The sequence below is a fragment of the Staurois parvus genome, unplaced genomic scaffold, assembly GCF_062004578.1.
Source record: "Staurois parvus isolate SC_StPar_1 unplaced genomic scaffold, SC_StPar_1.0 ptg000114l, whole genome shotgun sequence".
Lineage (NCBI taxonomy): Eukaryota > Metazoa > Chordata > Amphibia > Anura > Ranidae > Staurois > Staurois parvus.
Window position 1 is genome coordinate 3,932,936 of NW_028317910.1, and position 14,665 is coordinate 3,947,600.

Sequence of the window (14,665 nt, forward strand, 5' to 3'; positions counted from 1 at the left end):
GTCTGATGAATCGAGCTTCACACTGCTCCCAACCACCAGACATTTTTACATGTGGAGAAAACTGTCCAAAGCTTGCAAACCTGGACTGTCTTGTGCCAACTGTAAAGCATTGTGGAGGCACAATCATGGTTTGGGCAGCCATATTTTGATATTGTGCAGGCCCCATCATCACATTGAAAGGTAGAGTCACTGCCAGTGACTGTGTATAAATGTTTCCCTAAGACAGCGTCATTTAGCAATAATGCACCAATTCACACAGCTGGTGTCAAATTGTGGTTTGATGAGCATGCAGATTAAGTCCTGCCCCTTCCCTGGGCACCGCAGTTGCATGTTTAGAGAACATGGTTCTGGCTTGTTTTCTGCCTCCGACAACTCTGAGAAAACTGGAATGATTTTTGCATGAAGAGTGAAATCAGATTCCGTTACCCACCATCCAAGACTTATGTTTGTCAATTCCCAGTAGAATTCATGCCATCTTGGATGCCAACAGCAGTCCAACACCATATTAACCCCTTGACGCCGACGTAACACAAATATGCGACCTCACAGAACTGGGCTTTTTTCCGTGGGGCCGCACATTTACATACCTGTCTTTGTGCTCGGAGCGCGCCGCGTGCAGCACAAAGACTGCGGTGTCATTGAGAGCACCGGGTCCCGTTCATTAGAACTCCCGATTACGTGTCACATGATTGCTGTGATAGCTTCTGATTGGCTATCACAGTGATCAGTCACTGTACAGCCTGGCTCCCTTGGTTTTTTTTTTTTTCTCTCTCTATGAATGGAGGAGAGAAATACATTGTATCTCTCTAAGGGCTCGTTCACACTTGGCTGTTTTACCAAGGCTTGCCAAATGCCCCTATAGCGTTTGGCAAGCGTTGGTCCGGCGTTTGCGGAGCGTTTTTTAACACTCTGCAAACGCTCCGCAAACGCCGCATGCGCGGTTTAGCGGCGGTTGCTAGGCGTTTGCTGAGCATTAATAACGCCCCACAAACGCCTATAATGCAGTTTGAGTGGTGTTACCGCCCCGCAACCGTGTCACAACCGCACGGAAATGCAGGCCGGGCGTTTGCGGAGCGGCACCATAGACGAGAATAGGAGGCTTCAACGCCTCCTGACTCGACCAGAGGCGTCCGTTTTGCCGCGACGCAAACGCTCCCGTTAGAACAGCACCATGTGCTGTAATGTGCAGAATTGGCAGAGGTGTTTGGGAAGCGGTAAAAACGCTTCCCAAACGCCTCTCTGCCGCCTGCACACAACGCTAGTGTGAACGTAGCCTTACTCCTGGCATAGAGGGTAAAAAAATGTTTGTAAAAGAAAAGAAAAAAAAAGATTAAATAAAGAAATATTAAAAAATAAAGAAAAAATACCTAGATCAAGGTTTGATCTAGTTCAGTGCCAGGGTTAGTGTTTGGGTCAGGGTCAAAGGTCAGGATTTAAAAACAAATTGCTGTCAGTGTTTAGTGTTTTAGGTAAAAAAAAAAAAAGACAAAAACAAAATGTGCACTATTTGTTTCTGGGCTGTATTATTGGTACAAACCACAAATAACATACACATATATGATATTGCTGCGATCGTCAAGAGCTGGAGAATTTATTTTGGGTTGTTCTTTGGTGGTAGGTTATGGTAGTAACAAGAAACACAGCTAAATAAAAAAATTTTTTTTTACTATTTTGGGCCAGTTTTCCTTCTGATAATAAAAAAATCAAGAGATATCCATTATCGTTTACCACCAAATGAAAGCCCAATCTGTCCTGAAAAAAATGCGGTATAATTCACCTGGATGTACAAAGTAGTTGTGATGATATGTACGGTTTTACTAACACACATCAACTTTGCAAAATTGTGCTTAGGCATTTAGATTTGTTTTACCCTTAGGCGTGAAGGGGTTAAGTAACAATTTTGTTCTTTTACCTGGTGTTTCCATAATTTTGTCCAACCCCTGGTATATCAAGCCAATGTTTTTGGATGGAGTGGGGATGGGCTAAAATCTGTCATGTTTTTACTGCGGTCCGTGTCCCCAGTGAAGAGATTCACTCTCTGTTAGTCACCGAGAAGACATTTTCCAGTTGTTACTGAAACAGGAATAGAGGGGCAATCTTCCCTTGGGGGCACCAATATAATCCTTGTAGTCTGTCACTCCTGCCTGTGCACAATTTTGGTGCCTTGATATCTGGGCAGGACTGTTTCTCATGACACCACCACACTTGCGTGGCCGCCATTGGAATTCTGGGGATTGTAGTTTTGTGCTGGCATTTTTCTCCTTGAAGTTTTTTAAGTGTTTTAACCATTCTAATAAAATTTGTTATAAGGATTCACACTATGCAAACTTATTGCTCTTTTTTTCTCTTTATCTGAGTGTCAACTGGTCACCATATGGTTTCCTGACAAGTGCTGTGCCTCTGGATATGCTTTGGACCCATCAGTTTTTATATAGTGCGTGTTTTGACTTTTCTCAAGACATTGAGAGTCACATACTGGTAAGCTCATACATGTGCTTTGGTGTATGGAGCACTGGTGGTTTCACATATGAAAGTGTCTGAAGAGCACACTCTGTGGAAAGAGGAATGTTACACTGGTGGAAACAAACTTTTTATTGTTGCATGAACTTTTTTTTTTTATTTGGACTTCATGCAATGTCACTCACTCATTTATGTTCAGCAATGTATTTTGCACATTATATTGTATGAGCGCAGTATGCATTTATTGATATTCTATCTATTATAAATCCACAGTTGAACTTTTGGTTCCTTAACAAGTGGGAGGCACATATGCAAACTGTTGTAATTCCTACACCGTTCACCTGATTTGGATGTAAATACCCTCAAATTAAAGCTGACAGTCTGCAGTTAAAGCACATCTTATTCGTTTAATTTCAAATCCATTGTGGTGGTGTATAGAGCCAAAAATGTTAGAATTGTGTCGATGTCCCAATATTTATGGATCTGACTGTAAATCTAGAGCTGTATAAATCTGTATGTTTTATATCTCCCAGGAGTTTAGCTTTAAGGCAGAAATCCAGGAATTTTTTTCTCTCAATGCAGTGGGGCTGTGCCAGCAGTGCAATGGTTAAATGATCGTTTTGTGCACAGGCACAAAGACTATACTCACCTGTCCTGTCGATCTTTCGGAAAACTGCACTCCCCCATGTCAAGTGGTGGAATGTTCCTACCGTCCTTGTGCAGTGGATTGTTTCTGACATCATCATGCCCATAGACCGGCTCTGGTGTGATGACATCAGAAACAATCCACTGCACAAGACCGCTAGACCGCGGAGGGGTGGGAGGGGGCAGGAGCGGGTCTTGCGGTGGGAGGATCGGCAAATTGGGTAAGTATATCTCTGTTCTCCTCACCCCTTGACAAAAACGAGCAGTTAACCCATGCAGTGCTGTTACAGCCCCACTGCAGGGAAGAAAAGAATTTCCTGGAATTCTCCTTTAAAACAATTAAAGGGTACTCTTTGAAGCCATGTAATGAGCCTTTGGTTTAGACCGCTGATTGTCTGTTAAGACTGAATCTCCCCTCTTTGTGTCCCTTTTCAGAACCCGATCTCTTGTACCCTTTGGACATGGCACTGAATTCGGAGTCTTCCCTTTTGCTGATCTTTTCTCTGCTGGATTTCCTACCTGAGCGGTGTATGTCCAGCGCCCTGTGCCCACACACCACCTTCTACCATGATTGCTGGATCAGGCGGTTTCCTGGCCTCTTTCTCAGCTTCTCTGTGTCCGAGCAGCGAGGTGCCCGGGTACTGCAGAGGCACCCAGAACCCTCTGCTCACCTCTGTAGCCGCAAGTGCTGCGACCAAGGTGAGAAGCCTGCTGTGTTACTGATCAGATGTGATGTGGAATGTGATTGGCTGTTATGGTTAACCTTTCCACTGCTCCAACTTAAAGGAAAGTAAAAATTCCTACCTGTGCCTAAAAGATGTGCATTTATCATGTAGTGTAATCAGGGGCAGACTGACAACTCATGGGGCCCCCAGGCAATAGGGGATCATGGGGCCCCTGTGTCCTTGCCCAAACTCAAAAAAGGTACCAGGGGTATCTCATGGGGCCCCCTACTGACCCCGGGCCCTCGGGCAGTGCCTGAGTTTCCAAATGGTTAGTCCGCCCCTGAGTGTAATTGATTGTCCTGTACACACAGTGTATAAAAGAATACATCTTCACACTCCTGTGTCAGCAGTTTTCTGTTTGTGTAGAAACTTGAGGTATGCGGCATGGCACTGTACAGGTTATTGCATGACCTATGTCTGTAGTGTGAGACCTGACACTTCCTGCGAAGAAACTATATATCCCACAATCCTTGGGCATCTTAGTCTAAGGGCTCATGTACACTGCAACTGATAAACTCCCGTTCAGGAGCTGTTCTGCGTTTTTTTGTTTTTTTTCAGCAGCCCCTGAACTCTAATTTTTTCCTATGTGTCCATGTACACACAGTCGTTTACAGGCAGTTGAGTTTACAGTCATTTTTTTTAACTCGCCAAACTTGTGTTCAGGAGTAGATTTTATCAGCGTTTCAAATGCTTTTAAACGCGGCTAACCGCGTTTAGAAGCGTTTTTAACTGTTCCATTCCCAGAGTCTGTCCAGAGCCTTTTTTCATCAGCAGAAATGCATGCAAAGCATTTTCCATGTATTCGAATGGACCTAGTACACCAGCGCAGTCGGTTCCAGGTTTTGCGTGAAGGAAAGAATGGTAGAACGCGCCGCATTATGCTCATGATGGGATCCATAGTGAATACAACCAGAAAAGACAGGTCATCTAAACACATACTGCTCTCTATTTCTCTCAAAATGAAATAGTTAATTTTTTACTGTTTTTCAGTGCATTCTGGGTATTTTGGAAGGTCTCCTGAGGTTATCTTAAAAAAAAAAAAACGCTTCTAAACGCAGTATGCAAACGCGGCTAAACAGATGTTTTTTAACTTACGTTTTCCATCAGTCCGTTTCCATCATTCAGAAGAGTTTTCCAAACGTCTTGTGTACATGAGCCCTAACACTGGTGCAGGCGAGAGCTACACAGTAACTAGATCTGGTACAGACACAAGCAGGCACAGCATTCACAGACATACAGAGAGCTCATTTGCAGTTTGGAGCTGATGTATTTCATCATATTAGCACTCGTACTTTTGTGAAGCAATACAGAGGGGATAATGAGACGTGCATTACGTGCTGTGTGACCCAGAAAAGGAAGTTGTCTTGTCCCTTTGATGCATAGGGACAAGCTAGCTGAAGCAATGTATGGCCATAGGGAGGTTGACCAGCCATGACACTGCAAACTGCAGCCACAACAGATGAGCCCATCATTACAAAGTAAGACAAATGAACAACATGGTGGATATAACTACACTAATACCTAGTTAAAACAATGACAGCATTTGAAAATGGACAATGCACTTTTGTGTGCATCGTAGCCCTTTGAAAGCCCAGATATTACCCTGTAAAAGTAGCAGTCATATCATCACTGTGTTGTGCAGAGTTGTGGGAGGGCCCCCCATTACAGACTGCCAGCAGAAAACTACAGGAGAGGCGGAGACAAGACCAGTCACCCTGCACAAGGAGAGCGAGCAGCAGTGAGCAGTCTTTTTGTAACAGGAAGCTCCTACATGGTGGTAGTCTTACACTGGATTACTGCACAGATCTGGAATAAATACACAAAGCACACCAAGACTCAACAAAGAATACACACGCCTTTTGTATTCAGACCATTTTGCTTACATCAGACCTGTTTTTTTGGTCTGATGGGAATGCAAAAGGGCTCAGTTTAGGAGGTAAACTGCAGGTCAAGAGGTGATCAACTGCAGAACAGGAACACCTGTGATGGAATTTCGAAGCATCTCAACAGAGGCGTCCCTAGGGTTGGTGTCACCCGGTGCGGTAACACTTGGTGACACCCCCTCCGATGATCCCCGCAGAATGGATCGGATCTGCGGAATGAGAATAATGGATCAGACTCCGATCCATTATGCTCAATCCGCAGATCCGATCCATCCTGTGGGGATCGTCGGCTTTCTTTACAACTTACCTTTTCTTGGAGCGAGTCTGCTGTCACCCCGTACAGGTTGCATGCCGATGATCCCCGCCAGCATGCAACCTATACGGGGTGACATCGGACCCGCTCCAAGAAAAGGTAAGCTGTAAAGAAAGCCGACGATCCCCACAGGATGGATTCCATCCTGCGGGGATTGTTTGCTTTCTTTACAACTTACCTTTCTGTGGAGCGGGTCCGGTGTCACCCCGTGTGGTCGGTGTCACCCCGTGCAGACCGCACTTCCCACACCTGCCTCGGGACGCCACTGTATCTCAAACAAAAGCTGAATGGACACGGAGAGCACACTGCATTTGACCATCTACACAAGCCCTTATACCTAATGCACATATTTTATCATCTTATACTCCATTTTGAACCCTTACTAAAAAAAAAAGAGGAAATTAACTTGCAGCAAAATGTAGGTCTTTTCCCATATGAATGTTAAGAGTACATATTCAAACTGCAACTTGCTGCTGAATTCTGTCCCTTTTAAAATGCACATGTGAAAAATGACAGCAATTTTTCCTTCGGTCTCCTTTTAATCCTTTTGGAGCTCATTCAGATGGGCGCTGAGATCTGTCCCCCGATCTGAGCTGCTGTCTACTGCGTGTGAATCCAACTGCGTGTGAATCCACCTGCATGCAGGCAGCCATAGAAGTAGATGCATATGCAGCTACACAGACACAATTGCATGCCAAAGACAAGGAGTCAGAAGCAGGTACACAGATCTGAATGCACAATGTCTGTGTTTGAATCCATGCACCCACTTTTGCCTGCATGTCAAATTGTAATATACAACTGCGTCTGTGAAGCTGCTCAAAATATCCACCAAACCGCTCTCTTCGATCCTCCCAAGACCTTCTGCTCTCAAGTTCCCGTGTCACCTCCTACCATGCTCGCCTCCAGGACTTCTCCTGAGCTTCTCCCATCCTATGGAACTCCCTACCCCAATCTGTGCAGCTATCTCCTAATCTATCCACCTTTAGACGATCCCTGAAAACCTTTTTCTTTAATGAACTCCTATCCTGCTTCTAACTAGTAAACTGCCATTTACTTCCTCCATCAGCTCATCCCCTCACAGCTTTTACCTTTACTCAACACTTCCTCTTAGATTGTAAGCTCTAACGAGCCGGGCCCTCTGTTTCTTGTACCAAATTGTATTGTAACTGTAATGTCTACCTTCATTTTGGAAAGCGCAGCGCAAACTGTTGGCACTATATAAACCCTGTATATTAATAATAATAATGGGCTGCCTACATGCAGCTTCCGAGGTGGATTCACAAGCTGGAGAGAGCACCTTCGATCAGAGGACAGGTCTAATCGCCCATCTGAATGAACCCTTATACTTTTCTACCATGACTGTAGAAAAAGAAACCAAGAAAGTGTCTAAAAGCAGAATCAGAAGGCATTGTTTAAAGTGTATTGAAAGCAAAAGTGTTTTTTTGTTTTGGTTATAATAAGGAATGGTTAGAACCCTGGTGACACCGCAAATATGAATCTTTTCAACATGGTAGAAATGACAGTTGGCACCAGAAAAGGTGTCCGCAGGGTAAATCTGCCCAGCGGGGACACACAGATGGGTTCTAATCCCTCACTAAACCATGCAGAAAAACTTTAAAAAAAAGTTTATCTTTTGGTACACTGTAAAAAAAAAAAAAGGAATTTATATTGTATTTTTTCTTTAAAAAAAAAAAAGTTCTTCAAATGGTACAAAAAAATCGCCTTGGATGCAGATGGCACAGAAGTTAATATATGATCGAATATGTTTCTGAACCCTGTATGTCAGCGTGAGAAGTTTTGACAACATTGTTCTGTCTCCACAGAGTCTTGTAATGTCGCTGTCTTCTACACAGAGTTGAGCGCAGGGACCATCAACTGCCACCTAGTGCACTGCCCGAATCCCGACAGCTGTCTGGTCCAACTACATGAGCGTGGAATTCTGTTCACAGTCACAGCTGGTAAGCAAAGATTGTTCTCACCCGCAATCCCTCATCCATTCCGAGGACTGCACCTCCCTGTTCCCTTTTACACAGGCACAAACATCGTATTCCCAATGCACACATTCCTGCAAATGGCTACTCAGTATTGGGTGCTGCAGTGACCACGTGCTGGGAACCGGAGCAACACCGGGCCCCTTCATCAGGCAAATGTCACTTGTCTGATGAAGAGGTCCTGCGTGGCTCTGAAACATTGCTGCTGTGTTTATCATGTGAAGCTTTGAATCCATCTTAGGAATCCTTGGTGTGCTGGTGACATTCTTTCACTTTTACACAGAAATGTTATGTAAACCCCAACATTTAGGGATGAGCTCAAAGTTCTTTCTGAAGTTTAGACTAAACTTTGCTTGTTAGGGCGTTCATCTGAATTGTGGACTTCATATATAGTAGCAGTATTTCTACCACTACTATCTGACAGCTTCCGATCAATGGTTGCTAAGGAGCACCCGCTGCATCTTGGCAACCGGTGACGTCACCTGGCCCAATTCAGTTACCGGCCAGGAATCCCCAGCCCTGTAAACAGATGAAGATAGCTTTGACATCATTGACCAAGCACTGCCACATGGCCATATTTGCTCAGTGACAACACCCAGGGGACTCACACTCCATTGTTTACTTTTAGTGGTGGGGCCCAGAAGATGTCAGTAGGGATTAGCAGATTTTTTTCTATTGGTGGGAGTTGTACTTTCCCTTCAATCAAGATGAACATCACTGGATGACATGATTACGTACTGTACATTGTGGGACTTTGTTTCATGTTTTTAATTTATTTTAATAACTTGTCAAAAACTGTGTCTTTATTTACATTTTATACATTTTTATGTGAAGGAGTAGGGGATACGATATTCCCTTTACTCATTCACATAGGGAGGGACCCTGGTATCTGAGGCCCCCCATTTACAATTAAAGATGGATTCCAGATTCTGAGAAGTTCTGTACCCCCCAGACCCCAACAACCACTGAGCCAGAGTTGTGGGGAAGGGACCCAAGGACATGAAGCCTGGTTTGGTTTAGGATGGAGGAGGCACACACTGCTCCCTCCCTTTGCTTGTCTGCAAAGCTGAATGCTCAGGTAAGGGTAAAGCAAACAAAAAATGCTCCAATGGTGTAGTATGAACAACCAGATTTAATTAAATGAATGGACCTTACTCACAACAAACTGATAAAACAAGACCAAATGCTGTAACCATTGGTAAGCCTTAAGTGATCATAGACCAAGTGCTCTCACCGGTTTGTTGGTATCTGATGCGTCGTGTCACTTCCGGTCACGGTCCACGTCACTTCCAGTCGCCGCACAGTCACGACGTTTGGAGCTTTTTTTGTTTGTTTTATATGGTCTATCTGGATGCAGTGGAATTTCTGTCTCACGCAATTTAGAAGTCATCTTCAATTGGGAAAAGTATCCCAGGAAGCTTTTTTGCCAACCACGAGAGTGGAAGGCAAATATTTGTGGTGAGTTTACAGCCATGTGGGGGATTCCTGTGAAGCACTTGGTTGTCAGTTTATAACACACGGTGAAGGAATTGATTTTATGGACTTTGGATCACCTTATTTTGTGTTTGCATGAACTTTGGATCACTTTTAATTTGAATTGATTTTTTATCACATTAATCACGGACAGTTTATTAGTTTTTTTGTCACAATTAATTTTTGGTATTCCCTTCACATTTTATTATTTATTTAGTGCTACTACAGCACTACTGTATATGATTTGGGTGTTTTATTATTTAATTTTGGTTTATATATAGTGGCAGCTTTTTTCACATATAAATTGCATTTGGCGCAATACAATAGGTGTCGATAATTATCACGATCATATTATCACATTTATATTTTTGCTGTTAAATATAGTGTTTTGTTGTATTTGCTTGATAAATGCAAAAAATATCTGTTGATCTTGCCAGAAATCTTGTGAGCTGATAACTTTCGGTGTTCCCTGCCTGTGCTTATAACTTAATAACTCTTACAAGTTTAAATTGTTCCCAGATATCTCTGGACTACAGAACCCCCTCTATCTGTTATGAAGAACAGGAGCTGTTCCGTAGTCTTGTCCTTGGGTGACAGTGCTGCTCCTCCATAAATACAGTACAGTGATTGCATGCTGTCACCCCAAGACAGAAAGTGTTACTGGCAGGATCATCAAGTGAAAATAAAGGGGTAAAAGCCTGAAAACAGAAAAATGTCACCACCACATCTATGAACTGGACTAGATGCAATATACTAAATTCTTGTTCTTGAGTGTACGTACACTTTAAAAAAAAATATTTAGTCTCCTTAAAATAAAAAAAAATATGCATAGATGTAACGCTATATGTTGACCGAGACATGACTGAGCTATAAATACATTTCTTTAAGCTCCTACAATTTAAACACATTTTGAAACAATTTAGCCCACGCTTACTGGCCCTTTAATTTCTCAAGTCTTCGGTTACAGGTGTCGATCCAGACCTGCTGGTGTTTGAAAAAGTTGGTCATGTGGACTTTAACCTGCGATCATCTTTGAAATGGAATCGAGTGAACATATCACAAGCACAGGGCTCCTCCACCTCTCCGCGGGTCCATCCAACAGAGGAACGCCACACAAACCAAGCATCTTCTTTGCCACATATTTTCCCCTCTCGTTCCTCTGCCGAGCCCTCCCCCAAGGAATCCCCTCCCCCACTGCCCTCCCCTGCGGACTCTCCCCTCCGGTCTTTACCCCCAACTCTCACTCCACCCCAGACTCCTGCCCTTGTGTCTGAGAGCTCCCAGATCTCCCCATCAGGGGACAGGTCACATGCCGAAGGGGAATTTGGCACCAAAGATTCCTTGCCTTCATCTCCACCTCTGGGCAAGCCAATGTCAGATGCTGAAAACCCAGCCCACCTGGACAGCAGCAAACAACACCTCAATGAGACCAAGGGCCACACTGGGAGGAACCACAGCTCCGATGCAGAAGGGGAGGATGCTGGAGACCCTTCAGCTAACCTTTGGGCTCTTCCAGCCCTTATTGGTTCTACAGTGACTTTATTATGCTGTTGCTCAGGAATACTGGCACTTGGGTGTTGTCGAAGGAGGCGTAGAGGGCGATACAAACCTGGTAGGGCTTCTAGCACTGCCAGGGGGACCCTAATCAGGTGGACTCTACTTAAGGACAAGGACTGACCACAATGCCAAAAAAAGAGCTATGGCCTTTGGTTAACGCTCCACATCTCCCTCTGCTGGAAGAATCTGCTTCTGCTATGTATGGCTTAATGCATATCAGGTGTTTAAAAAAGGGTTGGGCGTCCTCCAAACTCTTCTGTAACTCAACTCTTAACTTGTGCTGTTTTTTTATTCCGTTGAGCTGTGGGCTGATTCATTCCTGCCCCGCAGCTTCCATATACAAAGAGGTGGGGTGAGAGCAGCCTGTTCCGCAGCTTATTGGAGTAAAAAAGAGCACAAGTTCAGAGCTCAGCTAGAGGGGAGGTCAGAGGATGCCCCAAGCTCATCTCTATTGTTGATACATGTACAATATGCGTCGTATTTATTTGTAGATCTCAGATGTGTAGTCAGAACCCCAGTGTTATTTAAAAAATCTTGTTTTAAACCAGTTATAAAGGTGATTTTATGCTGGTAAAGTCTTCTCTATGTAGACAGTTTTTGTTGTTATCCGTTTCCTTCAAACAGCTACTTTACTTTGAAAATCAAGACTTTCTGATCCCGAAATTAATTACTTCTTTACGTCACAACCCATTTTTGACAGGCAAATCTCTGCATGCTATAGAACTCCCATGGAGACTGCAGATTGGGTGTTACCCAACACTCTGGGGGAGACTCACTAAAATTGGAGCACTCAGAGTCTGGTGCAGCTGTGCATGATAGCCAATCAGCACCTATCGTCAGCTTGTTCAATTAAACTTTGAAAATAAAACCTGGAATTTGATTGGTTTATGTGCAGAGAACATCTCCCCCAGTGTCTCATATCAGACACCAATGATGGCCTTACTCTGATTTGAGATTCAGCTTGTCTGCAGGGCATGATGGTAATGTATCCTATAGAAGGATTACAATGATAATGAGTCCCGATCTGAAGTTGTGTATAAACCTATTGCAGCCAAGAACTGCAAGCATGGGCAAATGAGCCGTGGTACACTTTAGAGTGGGTGCATTGCCCTCTGCTGTACTAGTGTATTGGGGTGCCATTCTAAATGGACTGCATTACACACATACTGTATATGGGCCTGCATTTAATACATTTTAATGCAGCATATGACACCATATTTCCCTATCACTTATATTGTGTATTATAACGTGTTTTACATCTGTTGTGTTAAGAACCCCATTCATTCATTTTGAATGGACTGCAAAGTGTCTATGGTGCATGGCATACTCGATTCTTCCCGCTGAGCTATTGTATTCTGACAGCAGAGAGACTTCCCCACTGTCAGAATACATTGCTGAGTGCCGCCAGTCAGGAAAAAACTGACAGGCTGGTTGTACAGAAGTTGATTGGTAGATCAACTTCTGTACAACCAGCCTTCCCATACAAGGATCAAAACTCAACTGGACCTTTGCTGAACTGCTTTAATTTCGATCCATGTATGGCTGCCTCAAAGTGGTTGTAAACCTCAGACATGGAATATGAACAAGCCTATCCCTCTATAGTATGTACTTGTTTTAATTAAGAGCACTAACTGTCATTTCTGTCTGCCGCTTTGTTCCTCTGCTATCAGCATGAATCACTTCTGACAAGTTTTCCTGACACCAGGAGTAAAAAGGTGACAGAGTAGGGATTTCCAGCACACAGCTTGTGATTGACAGCCTCGGCTCTGTGTGTTGTGTGAAGGGGGTGTGTCCCTCTCCTCCAATCAGCTTTCAGAGCTCTCCGCACTGAGCTCTGCAGTGTGTTATTTCAGCTCTTTGCTGCGTTTTCTGAAATCTTAAACCTAGCTTTATAAATCCTGGACTTTGAATGGACGTAGAGAAGAGACTATAGATAAACAGGTACAACTTATGTAGAAGGCTTTGTTTCATCTCGGTGTATCACCTGATGCAGGGAAAGATTGAAAGGCAAACTGGTTCTACAGGGAAGATAAGGTCAATGCAGAGATTGGGAAGCAGTGTAGCAAACCACCACCTATTTGTTTTCCTCAGTGTTGCTTAGAACAGGCAGAGGAAGGAAGCATCTCTTTTGAGGCTCTAGAAATACTGTATTTTCCTATTACATTTATTGTATTTAAAGCGCAAACATGTTTGAACTTAAACAATATAATGGATTCTAAAGATACCAAGTGATGAGAGAAATTCACAGGCTGCCACTGCAAACTTGCTGCTGAAAATACTAGGTGCCTGGCTGTCTCTGGAGTCAGTAGGTCCCAAGTCACCGACGTGTAACAAACATTCTAGATGCGAGATAATAATGACTTTGTGTTAGAGGGTCTTGATGCTGTTTTTCAACGCACATAACCAGCTGCCGCGTCCTGAGATGGATAAGTTAGGCTGTCGTGCAGGTAACAGATCCCCCTCCTCCTCTTAGTGAGGGGGCTCTCTTATCTTTTGTCCTGGCCTCATTCAATGCCTCCATTCTTCTCTAATGCACTGTTTGTGTTCCTGGCTCCTGGGACCGGCTGGTGAAGGTCACCACGGCTGGAGCCAGCCCAAAAAAAGGGATTTCTAGTCCACAGATTAGCGGGAGGTCACTAAATGAGGCATGAATGACTCAACAGCACAAATAATAGCGCATGCCGCGTCACTACGGTGACCCCTGCATGACCAAGAGATTACGCCAATCAGCCACCACAGGTTTGGTGCCTGAGGAGTCAATAAGAGGGGGCAGTAGTCAGGTATAGGTGGTACAGGTCAGGGGAATTAGAGGATTACATACCCTAATGGAAATATCCATCTTTATCCTATTAAATGTAAGGGGCATGCTGGACAGGCATGAAAAATTGCTGCTACAAATCACTAATGCCAGAGATTAACAACGATTTGTAAATAGTGATTGAATCGCTATTGTTGCTGGTGATTTGTCACTGCGACAATTTAAACTAAAGCTACATCATTGGGTTGTGTGCTTTGGTACAACTTGCTTTATTTTAACGATTTGTAGTTCAACCCCCGTACACACGATGAGAATATCAGCCAAATGATCATCCATTTTTGTTTTTGCATGCTAGTCTCATATAGAAAGTGAAGAGGTTGCTAAAGTTATGAAAATTCTTGTATGCCAGAATAAAAAGTCAAAAGTGATGTAATGTATTGCATTGTATTTTTGGATGAAAACTGTACTGATCAAATGAAAATTGTACGAGAAAAATTTTTGTGCTTGTCCCTTAATTCATTTTGGATGAAAGCAGTTTACCAACAATCGGCTTTTTGTGCGATCGTTAAGAAAGTGGCATTTTTTTAATACAATTTTCTGATCGTGTGTACTAGGCTTAAGCCATAGAGGGGTTGATCTATTGTTGCTGATGAGTTAAAATGCTGAAGCTGAGTGACTGAGCTACACATCACTGGGTTTTTTTTTTTATATAGGGGTCTGGGTTGTCCATTCTTCCAAATCCTTGGCTCCTGTGACTTAGCAGACCAAGGAAAAGGCTGTGCCATTAATGGCAAACATTACCCTCATGCCTAGTATTGTAGCTCTGTACTGACCCCAGTTTATAAGAAATTTGCCCATAA

The 14,665-nt window shown here is 43.5% G+C and overlaps 1 protein-coding gene across 1 annotated transcript; it reads left to right on the forward strand.

Annotated features, from left to right (window-relative positions):
- The first annotated feature begins 3,556 nt into the window (after positions 1–3,556).
- On the forward strand, positions 3,557–14,242 carry MANSC4 (MANSC domain containing 4). Its single transcript, XM_089671882.1, has 3 exons — positions 3,557–3,804; positions 7,850–7,984; positions 10,458–14,242. Exons 1-3 carry the CDS (start codon positions 3,567–3,569, stop codon positions 11,165–11,167), a joined length of 1,083 nt encoding a protein of 360 aa, XP_089528008.1. The 5' UTR covers positions 3,557–3,566; the 3' UTR covers positions 11,168–14,242.
- Positions 14,243–14,665: the final 423 nt, after the last annotated feature.

Coding starts and splice junctions, on each gene's coding strand:
- MANSC4 (XM_089671882.1), top strand. CDS start 3,567: ATGGCACTGAATTCGGAGTCTTCCCTTTTGCTGATCTTTTCTCTGCTG. Junction 3,805..7,849: donor CCGCAAGTGCTGCGACCAAG/GTGAGAAGCCTG, acceptor CTGTCTCCACAG/AGTCTTGTAATGTCGCTGTC. Junction 7,985..10,457: donor TCTGTTCACAGTCACAGCTG/GTAAGCAAAGAT, acceptor CTTCGGTTACAG/GTGTCGATCCAGACCTGCTG.